Here is a 14,007-nt window from a genome sequence, read left to right as displayed (position 1 = left end):
TTGTTTCTGAGAGGGAAAAGTGGGTATTATTTGTTGTATTCCAAGTTAAAGAGAAGAAGCATGCATGAGGCTGGTGTCCCTGTTGTACATAAATCAGGAGACTGAGAACATTTTAGTAGATTCCCAAAAGACACAATCCCAGAACTGAGACAGAAGTTTGCATCTGCAGAAAAAATCAGCTAGCATAGGAGAGAATGGAAGACAGTTTGTGACAAATAATATAAGTAATGAAAGAAATTGATGAAGCTGTAAGTTAACATATCAAAAAATTAAGCCAAAACAAGAATTGTAGAAATACAAAGAACACAAAGCAAAATCTTTAGCCAAAACAGTGAAGGATGGTAAGAACGAGTAAATAGAATCTTAACAATGGTTTCCTACATTAGTAGACCTAATAATAGTGAAAAAGGGCAGAAACATTCACTAAATATGTCCAGTGTGTATTTGGGAAAAAAAACGTGATGGAGTTGTATCACAAAATTCTAATCAAACACTTCCATTCCAATAGCAGTACTGACATATTAAATAGCAGAGTGGGAATTTAGTAATTTTTAGAACTAAAAATGTCACAAAGTCTTAAAAAAGCATAAAATTGTCACTTTTAAAAACCATTTGTATTTGCTTTCTCGAAGTCTTAAATCACAGAGTAAGTTGCACAAAAGCTTTCCAATGAACAAATAGGGCAAATAAGATAAATTTAAGCCTGCCAGTCCTGATCTCGGTCCTGAACAAGGAGTAAAAATTCCTGACACAAGAATCCCAGGCTTATGGGAGGATGTTGTGATTTTGCCAGCTGGTATCAGCCAGGTCTTGGTGTTGGTGCTTGGACATTCAGGCAGGTTGTATTGTGAATCTGGTAGTTTTGCCATTACTGGTTTTAGCATTGGGATACAAGGTCCAGTTCTGGTGTCCGCAGTTCAACAAACATGTTCAAGAACTGGGGAGATTTAAGCCCTGAGAAACCTTAGAAGGGACTGCAGGGCCTCAAGCTGTTCGGTTTAATCGAGCAGCTAAATGCTTACCTCATTGTAAAATCCACATTGCTGCATATGGAGCAAAACTTTTGTGGGAAGTCCTTTAGACTAGCAGACTGAGACTGATAATGACCAAAAGTCACTGGAAGGTGAAATTAGGCAAACTTACACTAGAGATGTGGTGTGGTTTTATTAGCAACCTGTTTCCTAAAAGTACCCTCTGGACCTTTGTTGTTCAGACAAGGCTGTCAGTCCCTTACCATAATCTAACCCCATAACTGTCTTTCCGGGTGTATCAGAAGTCCTGTGGCTACAACAAACAAAGACATTGATGGAATATGAAGACAGCACTAGTTTAAAATATGTTAGTTTAAATGGTTTAGTTAAACATGTTTAAATTCCTTTGTGGATACTCTTAATTTGGTTTTCACCTTTTACAGTATATCATGATTTAGTAACTAGATCAAATTGATTGGAATGTACCCCACCCCTGCGGGTTTTCAACTGTTGCACTGAATGAGTCACATATCTAATTGTATTAGAGATAAACCAAGTGTTTTATGCAGGTAAATGAGGATCAAGCTGACCCATGCAAATTTTAAGGGCTGTATATCAGAGGTGAAACATAAATTAAAAATTTTACACCATAGAATCTTACTAATGACTGCCTGCAGCAGTAGCTTTAGAAATGAGAGAGAAACTGGAATAAATTTAGAAACCTGTATGTACTAATTAATTGAGGTAACCATGGGGAAGTATTCTGCAAGTATGTTATGGTAGGCAAAGGATCAAATCTTCTCCCGGGATGAGTTGCCATGGGTTTATGAGAAGTTGAACTGAATGGTTGCTCCCCAAAAGCCAGGTGCAATTTTGGTTAATCCCTCATGGACTGGAAAACATTGTTCCTAGGAATGGTGTGTTTGAAACTCATATGGCTGTGTTTTGAGCCTGTGAAGTGATTCACGAACAAAACAAAACAAATCTTTGGTAAAAGAAAGTCAGGCTGAAGTCAGGCTGTCCAGCTGATACTACATTTTAGGAATCGTAGCCCAGGATAAGACATTTACACCAGATAATTAGCTGAGTAGCATTTTTGTTGCTAATCATCTTTGAGTTCTTTTAAATATGTCCTGAAAGTAACACTGCTGCTTTGCTTGTCTCCCTATAGCTTTAGGAATAATGTGTTGATGACTGGTGCTGTTTCAAGTAGAGTTGAAGAAGAATCAGGAAAAAAAAACAAACAAACAAACTTCCTACAATTCCTAGGAATGCTGCAGATTTTCAGAAAATATAGATATTAGTCATCACAAAGACTTTATTTCTCAGCTTAAAAAAACCCCAACTATATAAAGCAAAATTTGTCTCTCTGACACCTGGTATCCTACTTACTATTTTTTTTTTTCCTGGTCTACAAGCCTAATGGGTATTTCTATATAATTACTTTTTATTAATGATAATAATAATAGTAGCTGGCGTCTCTGGTGCCAGAAATCTCCCAGCTGTGGGAATCCTTTCTGTAAGAAAATAAGATCTGTAAAGAAAAATCTTATTTTACTGCTTAAATTCTAGGCTAGATTTTAATTCTACATGGCAGGCCATAGCTGCATAACTGCAGCAATAAACACAGTCAGAAAACCTTCCTCTGATTCGACTTTGCTGCAAGGCACACTGTTTTACCAGTGTGATACTAGTACTATTTTTTTTTACTGCCAATTACAGTGGTTACTGCACAGACTGACCTTATGAACAATGGTTAAGGATTACTCAAAATCCTCACTAATCTTCAAAGACTCAGGAACCACGATGGTATCAGAAAATAAACTGTCAGAATCCCAAAATGTGACATTTCTGTAAATAATTATAGACAAAAAAAGACAAAAAGGCACCTTCTGAAGCACTGAGCTGCTTGCATTTGATTTCATACAAATATTTACAGTATTTTAGATTCTGTGGCAATTGTTTAAGAATAGTTTACAAAGAAATCAGGTTTTTTAGATGGAGACCCAGGATGCATACCCTAGAGAGAAAATGGCCATCTGTATCGGAAAGGCACTGGCAAGGAGCATGGAGGGCAGGAAACAACAGGCTATCCATTTCCCTCCTATTGTTTTTGTGCTTTGGTGTTCTTGCTTTCTTCCTCGATTTCTTCTCAGCTCCTCCTCAGCTGACCATTAGCCAGAGTTGGCTCTGCTGCTCCGTGAGGTCCATTGCCTTCCTCTGTGAGCATCCAACTGAGGCCAGGGCTGTGACCAGCCATTTAGCTCCCTGCAATCCCTGAGGCAGCTTTAGACTGTGCTTCAAGGAAAAAAAAAGTTTTCCCCATTACAACCACAGCAAAATACTGTCCTTGTTGGCAGCCAGTGAAAAAAATGCCTGTTGACACCTGCAGGATCAGGATTTCAGTTCAAGGGTTAGGGAAAAGAGTTCATTAAAACATTTGAGTGCCTGCTTCTGGGGCATTGCTGTGCAGTGCTTAAAGTGGACGGCTTGAGTCACAGCCTTTGCCTTTTTTGCAGCCCCCCCATGAGCCGAGCCGAACTGAGCCTCTGCTGCTGCACTTTCTAAGGAAACTTGTGCACATCTGTGGTTTTTAAAAGGAACTGCATTAAAAATGTTAAAATGTTAAGCCACAGCAGTGTTTCTGGAAGATCCCAACTTCCTCATGTAGGATAATTTAGGCTGATAATGTCTTACAAAGAGCTGAACCTACGGCAGCAAAGGTCAGATTAGGCTGATTGTATCTACATTTGGCCTTGAAGTGCTTTTGCCAAATTGAACGCTAAGTGAATTTCGTTAAATTATTTCAGTCTACAAGACAGAATCAAGCACAGTTTATGAACAGTTCAGATCTATCAGGGCTGTCTGCTTTGAATTTAGCTGAAATGACATTTGAAGTTGCAAGATGTTTAGTTGTGTGACCAGGTAGCACATTTCACACTGTCTCTTGTGGGCCAGCGCTTTCCCTGTTGAGGTGACGGCAGAGCAGGCAGAGCAGGCAGGCGCCTGGCTGCAGGAGAGCGCATGCAGATGTCCTCCCGCTGCCACGGCGCTTTGTTGTGAATCCCAGCATGGTCTCCCTACACTCCTAGTTTCAGCTTCTAGGACAGAAAGACGGACACGAAGTGGCCACTACAGCTTGTTTTCTCGTCGGAAATGAGAATTCTCGCAGTGGGTTAAGGTGCATGGCTTTATTTGGGGTTGGTGGTAGTGCCTCTGAAACCATCATGGCGTGTACAGGGCAGAATGCAGTCTGCAGCCCAGTCTGCATTCCTAGTTTTTTGTTCAAGTTTCAGCTGGAAACAAGATTTGGCATGAAAGCAAATCAATGTGATAGCAGGAGAACTGAAACCCCCAGCGAAAGCTAAATGGATCCCATCCTTGACCAAACTCCTAAGTTTTGCCTACTTTTAACCCTAGCATTACCTGCAAGTGTCCCTGAATGCCGTCTTTCTTCCATCCTGTAAATGAGAAAGGTCATGTCTGGCTCTTTCTCATTTAAAGTACATGTAAATCTGGGATACACAGCACATACACAATTGCAGGGCAGAACTTGAAAAGTGATCAAAACCACCTCAAACAACTATGCTTATTATGCAAGACGCATCCTAAGATCTGTGAGCATACACTTAGTAGTGATTTGTTTTTCATCTCAGTAGATGGCACTAAAGATGACAAAAACCAGTAGCAGAAGTAAGGGGCAAGGGCCTGTGAGGAGAGGGCAAGGTCATTTAAGTGTGCAACTGCATTCTCGATGTATTTGTCTGTAGCTTTGCACATGCAGGTGAGCAGTAGTGTGCACATCAGTTAGGTGTGCAAACCATAGGTGAGCTGGTAACGTGAAGTGGGGTTGAAAAGTCAGAAATGTAAGCAGCTACACTGGAGGTCTGGGCTTCAAAAGCTTTTGAAAGGCAGCACTGTGTTTGAGTTACGGTGCAAAGCTACCTGGCTACAGGCTCAGCTAGAGATCCTGGTCAGAGGACCTGCTGTGCAGGGAAGATGTTCAAGATGCCCCATCCTTGTGGAGGTTATTGCTCCTTCCAGGATCACCTTCTGAGGCTGATGGACAGGTATATTGACCATGGCTTTCCCTCTCACCATCGCCTTCTCTTGTGGTGCCTAAAATAACCCATGGGAAGAGCCTGTGGTGTGCAGGAGGCGATGTTGTGCCTGGGTGTGGTGCAAGGGATGGGAGATGCCTTCATTCTGTGTGCTACCTCATGGCTGTGGTAACTATGAAACCAGGTTTCTAACAGGGATTTCCAAGTCAGATCTAACACCCCCCAGTTCCTTGCTTCCAATCTCCAGGTGCATAATAATAAATTTAAACATGAAGATTTTAAGTCCTCCTGCAGCTGTGGGACAAAATTTGTGAATAATTCAATTAGTAAGAATATGTAAAATCTGCTCTCATTATCTTCCCTCCTTTCTCCTCCTTATTTTTTGATTCTAGATCCACTAATAGTTTATTAGTGATTTTTATCAGTCCAAGTGTGGGCACAGATGAGAGGACTTGTACAGGTAGCGAACAGCAGGGCCCTGTTGAACCTTTCCCTGGATTTAAAAAAACACAACAACCTGTTTTGTCGCCTGTGCAGTTTGGTGCCCAGAACTGTGATGCTGGACATACGAATGCTTTGTTTTATACTGCCATAACTTTACAATTTTCTTCTTGAAGAGGTTTATGTATGTCCAGTTCATCTTAATGGGTGATCAAAATGCATGTGCTGAAGATGTACTCTTCAGTATTTGGACAATAGTACCAGCTGAAATGTTTACAGGGCTATTGAATTTTGAGGCTATAGCATGAGGCATTAGAGCATTGTGAACCAGATTGGAAAACTGTCACCATATAATTTCCATTGACACCTTGTTGCTTGTGGCTACCATCCACCATTGTTTGTATGGGAGACAAGAGAGTGTGCTGTTGTCAGGAGGTACAGACAAAATAAAATGATGCAGTAGTCCAAAATAAAATAATAATTATTTAAAAGTAAATGAATTTCACTTAGATAATAGAGATACAAAACAGTTCCAGACATAAAAGAGTCCCTGCCTTGTTTGTAATCCTCTCTAGATGAAAGGACCTGATCCTGCAAATCCCAGAGCCCGGGGTGTGGGGCTGTCTGCCAGAGGTGGTTCCTGTGGCTCCTTGGTGTCAGTGATGGTGCTCATCACTGAGGTCTACAGCTGTACAACACTCAGCTCTGTGCTGCATTTGAGGGGCTTGGAAGACCTGTCTATAGAAACTGAGGGAAACCTTCCATCTTCAGGGATGCATTAAGTTCAGAAGATAGTAGCAGTGCACAGGGAGTGTCTGGGTGATGCTCCCACTAGTGGGAGGCCTCCTTTGAATAATACCCTCAGTTTGCAAAACAGAATAAGACCAGGGTAGCTCAATTTTTCTACTTTGAGTCTTTTTTTCCCTTTTATTCTGCCCAGATTTAGAGCCTGATAGGAACCTCTCAAGTGGGAAAAGTGCAGAATCTCAAAACAGAACCATAAGATTTTTTCTTGGGTATAAAATTTCAGTCAATAATGTGCTGCTGCCTTATTGACATGAAAAGAACGCCTTTCATGTGATACAAACATTTACTTGCTCCTGCTTACTCTACTCACCTTGTACAGAAATGCTGATTGCCATTGACTAATCAGTCCATTTTTGTATATTCTCATCAGACTCTTTCTTTGGCTGGAACAATATGCACTGTATGATGCTTGCATGTCTAATAATTTGTTATTAGCACTTTGTATATGCCTTTGTTACTTCACAACTAACAGTTTGGCCTCCAAGTGCATGCATTTGTGTAAATTAATGTGTTACAAAATAATAGATTTATTTGCTATGTTTGTATCAATATAGCAGATGTGTAAGATACACATAAAGACATTGATAATTGCTATTTAGTTACTGGCAGAAGACATTGTTCAGCTTGTATTTATACAATCACTGTTTCTATTTAGGCTTCATAATGCCATGTCTATCTTCTAGTTCCGTGTTTATTCAATTGCATATTTGGTTTGTAATTTTATAATGTTTAATTACAGTACCATATAAAACAGCTTACAAAATCTTTTTTGTTATGCGATACAATTCTAATAAGAAGTAGAAAATTTTATTTTTTCTTCCAGTGTTCCTGAAAGCTATAAATACCTTTATTCATATAATGAAATTATTAGACTACTGATCAAGCAACTTTATCCCCCCCAATATTGAGCTAATAATAAGCTATATACTTGGTTCTGAACCAAGCTTCAGAGTAATGGCAGTTGCTGTTGCAGTGCTAGGACCCAAAGACATTGCATTTATTTTGTGTGTTTCAACATCTCAGGACACTATCTCCTGCAAAGTCTCCATCTTCGTCCACCGGATCTATTGCTTCCAGCAGAAAATACCCTTACCCGATGCCACCACTTCCTGATGAGGAGAAAAAAGCCAACAGGCAAAGTGCCAGGGTACGTGTCCCTCTTCTCTGTGCATTTCGTCAGTGACCTGATTTACTGGTAATTTTTCAAAAGGAAAGCGTGGCAGATCAGCATCTTTGACTAACAGTGAGAGCAGCAGTGGCATTTCCTTCGTACCCTTAACTCCAGAAGCTGCTGAAGGCTGAGCCTCTGGCAGCGATTAGGGCAGCCTCGGTGGCTGCGTTTACAGGTGTCTGTTCAGGTTGCTCTTAAACCTGCCTCAAAACCCAGATTTCACTAGCTGTCTTATTTCAAGCTGGGAGCAGGCCTGGGGCAGCCTTCAGGCTGTGGCGGATGGGCAGACCTGGAGCAGGCTCCTTTCCCGGGGGCTGACGCAGCCAGCAGCTCTCGCCCATGCTGGGGGAGAGCTGCTTTTCAGCTTTATGGGAAGGTAACTACTTTGCAGTTAAGGAGGATGTGGAGGGCTTGTATCAAGCCCTTGCAGTCCTGGAGGGACTTTGCTGCTGTGTGCCCTGAGACCACCCTGGCCCCCCAGGGTTGACAGGAGCCGCTGGAACATGCTGTGGATCATGATGCTGCTCCACAGGGAGAGATTTCCAGCTGCTGCCAAAAGGCAAAGCTAGCCGTTGCTTCCTTTGTGTCAGTTCAGACATAGCAGGTATTTGAAAAAGCAAACTCTGAAATTTACTTTAGGAATTTTACTTGTGATAGCTTTAGTTAACGTTCCTGATACATATGAGATTCCCATCTCTGCTCCCTGTCCTTTTTTTCCAAGAAAAATGGGAGTGGAGTGCTGCTGAGGGGACCTGCATGCGGCTACCCCCACATCATTTTCGGGGCAGAAAGTTGTGTGAGGGAAAGCACAGGGTCTTCCAGGCACATGTGGAGCAGAGCAGCTGTGAGGAAGGGCTGCACTGATGTTTCTCAGCCCTGGAGCTGCCTCAGCACCAATTCAAACCCATGGCAGAAATTCATGCTACCCTGAGCAGAGTTAGGCGGAAGAGTGGGAAATTAATATTAGCATAACTGTAAGGTAAAAGCTGTCTAATACAAAATTGATGCTACACTGACATTTTGCCTTCAAACTCTTGGCACTCCCAGCCATGGACATTTACTATGCTGACTGCAAGTCATGCTGAAATGATTGAGACTGCTGACTTTGTGGTCTGGACAGATACCCACCAGAGGCTGGGAGGAGACCAAGAGTGCAGCCTTTGTGACCCAAATGATGTAGATCACACTGTTTGGGTAACAGCCTGTTTTATCTTGGTGTTCAGTGTGTGTTTGTGTTCCTTCTCCCCCTCTCCAGCTATGGGAGACTTCCATTTAGCTGCACAGTTTTCCTGGGGTGACATCAGAACTGTTTACTTCGAATTTTATAGAAACTCAGCATCTCTGAGTCATTGAACATTCATCTGCTCTTCAGAGAATTTGAAAGATCAACAGAGATGCCCATGATCACAGTGAGAACCTCCTCTCATCTGGAAGGGAAAAAAGCAGTCTTTTTTTTTTTTTTCTTTCTTTCTTTCTTCCTTTCTTTCTTTCTTTTTTGTTGACTAGTATTTTATGGATTTGATGAACAACCAAAATCATAACAATTAACAGGGGATAATTAGCCCAGATGTGACAAGGCTGTTCCGCATGATGACAGATACACTTACCTAGAATCCCAACTGCAGTCTGTTTGCCAGTCCCGCGTAAGGGAGATTTTTCTCTGGTTTAATGCAGTCCTGAGTCAGACCCAAGTGGAACTGGGAACACGCCTCCCGCAGAGCCCAGCCAATGTAAACTTGTATGCTGTATGCATGAACCTTGTGTTCTTTACTTTCCACATGTAAGGGATAAACAACATACTGTAGTAGAAATTAGCATGCAGGAGTAAGAAATATAGGATTTTTTTTTTTTTTTTGTGACAGGATTTCAAGCCTTGAAAGGCAACTATTTGACACAAATGTCAAACAAACAAGGATTATATCTTTTTTTTTTTTTTTTATAATCTCAGTATATGGATTGTATATATGTAAACATTTGATAATGTCAAAAACAGCAGTTATACATAAGTGTATTTTGCTAAATGCCTAAAGAAACAGTCATGACTAACATCATCACACTTCAAATTTTCTAATATTACGAGCAGACAACTTTGGAAATACAGAAAGTACAGTACTGTAAAACTGTGTCTCAGAAACTGGTGTTTGACCAAAATCTGTACTATCTTTTCAGTATCTTATACTGTCTTGACAATCTCAGTTGTATGGTAGACTGCAGAAACCAGTACAGCAGCACTTTGTCTTAAATCATCGTAAGAGGAACCAGCCAAAATACATTGTTCAGTGAGATGACCAGTGTATCCTCTCACAGGTGTAATCATGAATGATTCGGCAGACAACACAGTCTTTAAGTGATGTGCAGCCCAAACTTACTGGACATTTGGGAATACTCCTAAGTAATCAATTCAGGATGTGGTGATGTGAAGTCCTTCTCATGAGAGTTGCTGTGTATTTTTGATAGAGCATTTCAGACACTGTTTTAGATGGCAAGGCATAGCTTATGAGAAGCGTAACGATTTCACTGCACTAGATAATAACAGTGCTGGGCAAGTGGCCAGTTTCATTGCTGTCTTTCATTTTTGTTACTGGAATCACCTTTACCATGTGCTTGAATGCTATGCTTGCTACCCCTGAAGCCCACTTAACAATTTTTGGGGGCATTAAACTGAGTGCAAGTGAGTTTAACCTAAAAAAATGGGGCGGGGGGAACAAAACCTTTCTCTTGGGAATGTTAATCTTGTGTATATGTGGGTGGTTAGATTTCTAACACCTGAGACTTCTAAAGGTTGTTGTAAAACAAATGCTTTTTGACTGGGAATTTTCAGTCAGTAAGAAACTGGACCATATTAAATCAGTTTATAATTCTCCAGCTTTTCAGAATTGACTAATTCTTAGCTTCAGGTAGTACCATTGCAGAATAAAACACCCAATTCTGTGTGGTGCAGTCAAATACCTTGCCCAACAGCCGTATGATCAATTAGATATTATTGTAATGGGAACATCTACGGTGTTTCTGAATCTTCTACCTCTCTCATGTATTTCCTTTAATAAGTGAAGCCAACACTTACAGCCTTTTAATATATTTTTTTAAGTCTCTCGATTAAGTCAGATATATGTAAGATTAAATTAAGAAATGTTTAAAGATGTCAGCAACTGTAAAGTATGTAAGATTTTTAGAAGTATTATATTTTATGATTAGGCTGTATGTTGGATTATGACAAAATATTGGCCTTGGCGTTCAAATGATTTTCCTTCACAGTCAACAGGTTCTGGTAAGTATTTTGGAGAAAGACAAATACGAGTGAGTGCAAGTGGATGCAGACAGACCATCTGGAAGGAGCCAGTCACTTGTAATTGCTTTAGGAAAAGATTCGGCACTTTTGTGAAGAGTTAATATCTGTCAGCACTGAAGAATGTTTTTTGCAAAGATGTACTTTGAGTGGAGATAACTGGATTAAACATAGTTGGTAGCACGTAGCTCATGAAATTAGGGTCTGAGCCATAATCACTTGAAATCAGTATGTCTTTTACTGATTTCACTGGACTTTGAGCAGGACCCTCAAGGAGTTTACCCACATTAGGACACTATGCTAACCCAATAGCCACTGTGTTACTCTGTCGCCTGGAAGCTGTTTTTCCCTCCCATATTAGTAACTTGTCTTTAGTAACTGGACTGGTCATCATGTGCCTTTTATGGTATTTTGTTTGGATACAAACTGTCATGTAATTTTGAATAATCCTGTTAGATTTCTCTGCATATTTTATGTTTACCACTGTTTACTCTTCCCTTTTGATTTTGCCTTATCAAGAAGCAGCAAGATTTGGCAGATGGAACTGGATGTAACATACTGGCTCTCTGTGTAATGTTCATAGCTTCTTGTTTTGCAAACAAATGGCTCTCCTAACTGTATTTTAAATGTAGTATGTACTTTCAGCTTCTCTCTTGTTTTGGTATAAATAATTTGTGGCATATGATGATACAGTTACATGTGTAGTGTAACTTTAACAGTCACTTTCACATTTGGAGATACGTAGTGACTGGAAGTCTAATTATGAGCACTAAGTTTAAGTTAAATAAATATTGACTTTCACTTTGATGGTCTAGAGTGAGAACACCACAGGACTTGGGTTGGTAACTTGGAGAACTTGTTGTTGCACAAAACCTGAACTGGCAGGGCTGTGTGAGCCTCCAAAGCCAGTGAAGGTCAGAGAGAGAAGTTGTTTGCTTACATTTGGTGGGTTCCTGCTTTTAAAATGTAGAGTGTTGGAAAGCTGCCAGATTAATAACTTTGAAGATTACAAATATTTTTATCCACTGTAGTTAGTTGCACTGGCAACAGCAATATAAATTGCCGCGTAATACCTCATCCAGTCTAAAATCGAGTACTTGTATTGTCAGTAAGATAGCTCAGTCATTTTGACTCATTGAGACTCATGCTTTTATTTTGTTTTTATTTTAATAAATGAACTAGTTATTTCCAGCTATGCTGTAGATGCCTGTTGAAGTGGGGAGGTTATCAGTTCTTCTCAAATAGAAGTAATTGTCCATATGTGCATAGGTCTTGCAGGATGACCTATATTTACATTAGTGTTATGTATTTCAACATGGGAGAATAATCTTGTATAATTTAAAATAAATATAACTAACTGATGGAGACTGGAAAATAGAGATTGTATCCAAATAATAATGCTGCACAATGATGCCACAGTTTAACAAGTAAAAATTTACCTGCTAATTCCCGATTTGTTGACATAAGAATTTCAGTAATCCATACTGTAGACTTTTGGTGAATATACTCAAGCAATATACCAGAAATGGTTGTGATTAATAATTTACATACAGTTTTGTTATAATTAAATAAGAGTTTTAAGGAGGTTGTTAATTTTATACAGCCTATCTTTGCTTAAATTGTGAACTTGTCACTACATGCCAGTTATCTGATTTGAAGTGTGACTTGACTTTGAAGATAGCTACTTCCAAATGATTTGAATTCCTGATTATAAGATGTTGAACCTGCTAAATTGATGCACTCATCAGATAATTTTGATGGTGCTAATGAACAAATAGACCTTTGAGCTATAGCCTGAATTAAATTCAGAAAGAAATTGTGTCAGTAGCTAGTGTACTGAAGTCCTCTTACCTGAATCCCTGTTGCTGGTTTTAAATGAACTGAGTGGTCTTGTCAACGGCAATGTGACAACCATTTTCAAAACCACAGCTAAGAATAAGTACATACACTATTACAGGCACGCATACACTACAAATTCAGACCAAATTTGCAGTCATTTCATTAATGAATGAATTAATTAATAGGATAGGATGTAACATGAAAGAATGATGAGACTCCATAATCCTACAGGATAAGAAGTTAGCTCTTAGGACTTGCTCTGCCATCGGATCCCATACCTAGCTGTTGTAAGCAAAATTATCACACTCCAGTGTAAAACTCCTGTTCTCTTCCATCCCTTTTCTGCTTCTGCTGAAAAGCATTTCCATGAATGATAATAGCCTCTTGTGTTAATTGGCTAGCATCAAGAGGATGATAAATTAGTCACCTTTCCACACAACGTCCTGGATAAGGTCTTTCCAGTGCCTCAGGTTGCATGTGCAGTTTGCACCGATGTGCTGGTTTTGGCTGGGATAGAGTTAATTTTCTCCATAGTAGCTGGTGTGGGGCTGTGTCTTGGGTTTGTGTTGGAAACAGCATTGATAATGCAGGGATGTTTCCCTTACTGCTGAGCAGTGCTTACGCAGCGCCAAGGCCTTTTCTGCTCCTCACCCCACCCCAGCGGCAAGCAGGCTGGGGGGGCGCAAGGAGTTGGGAGGGGGCACAGCCAGGACAGCTCACCCCAACTGACTCAAGGGATACCCCACACCGTATGGCGTCATGCTCAGCAATAAAACCGAGGGAAGGTTGGCGGGGGGCCGCTGCTCGGGGACTGCCTGGGCATCCGCCAGTTGGTGGTGAGCAACTGTTTTCATTTGCATCACTCGTCTTTCTTGGGTTTTATTTATCTCTTTGTTATTTCCCTTTTCATTACAATTTATTATTATTATTACTATTATCATGACTATTATTTTATTTCAGTTATTAAACTGTTCTTAACCTATGAGTTTTCTCACTTTTACCCTTCTAATTCTCTTTCCCCGTCCTGCTGCGGAGGCGGGGGGGGAGCGTTGAGGCAGTGGCTGTGTGGTACTCAGTTGCTGGATGGGATTACACCAGGGCAACTGGTAAAACCATTTAGTGGCTTAGCCATCCAGTGTCTTCCTCACCCTCTAACATTGCTGAAGTCTAAGCCTCTTTAATCACTGAGCCTGTGAACCTCAAAGTTGTGCTGTGTCCTATTTCTTTTGCTGCAATTCTGAAGATCATCCATTTCTTTTTCTAAGTTACTCGAGTATCTTTATCATTAGCAGACTGATTGGGCCACTCTTATCAACCACAATGTGAGGTTAATTACCTTATTTTTAACAGCTTGAGCATCCTTGTCTCCTCTGAAGCCTGGCTTTTCTATCCCGGAATGGATTATCCATCAGGCTACTGAGCTGATGTCCC

The 14,007-nt window shown here is 40.4% G+C and overlaps 1 protein-coding gene across 9 annotated transcripts in view; it reads left to right on the top strand.

The window, feature by feature from the left end:
- The window catches only part of ADAM22 (ADAM metallopeptidase domain 22), a 138,853-nt gene extending 125,343 nt beyond the window's left edge, over positions 1 to 13,510 (top strand). For all 9 annotated transcript variants that reach the window (XM_042801929.1, XM_032991543.2, XM_032991544.2 and 6 more), the window contains 2 exons: positions 7,304 to 7,427; positions 8,707 to 13,510. In XM_042801929.1, coding sequence (XP_042657863.1) covers positions 7,304 to 7,427; positions 8,707 to 8,727 — 145 coding nt within the window. In that variant the 3' untranslated portion in view covers positions 8,728 to 13,510. The remainder of the gene's footprint in view (positions 1 to 7,303; positions 7,428 to 8,706) is intronic.
- The last annotated feature ends 497 nt before the right edge of the window (positions 13,511 to 14,007 follow it).

Source organism: Tyto alba, unplaced genomic scaffold (assembly GCF_018691265.1).
Source record: "Tyto alba isolate M040663 unplaced genomic scaffold, T.alba_DEE_v4.0 Super-Scaffold_38, whole genome shotgun sequence".
Classification (NCBI taxonomy): Eukaryota; Metazoa; Chordata; class Aves; order Strigiformes; family Tytonidae; genus Tyto; species Tyto alba.
Note: the sequence above shows the minus strand (reverse complement) of the source record. Positions and strands in the feature narration are given on the sequence as shown.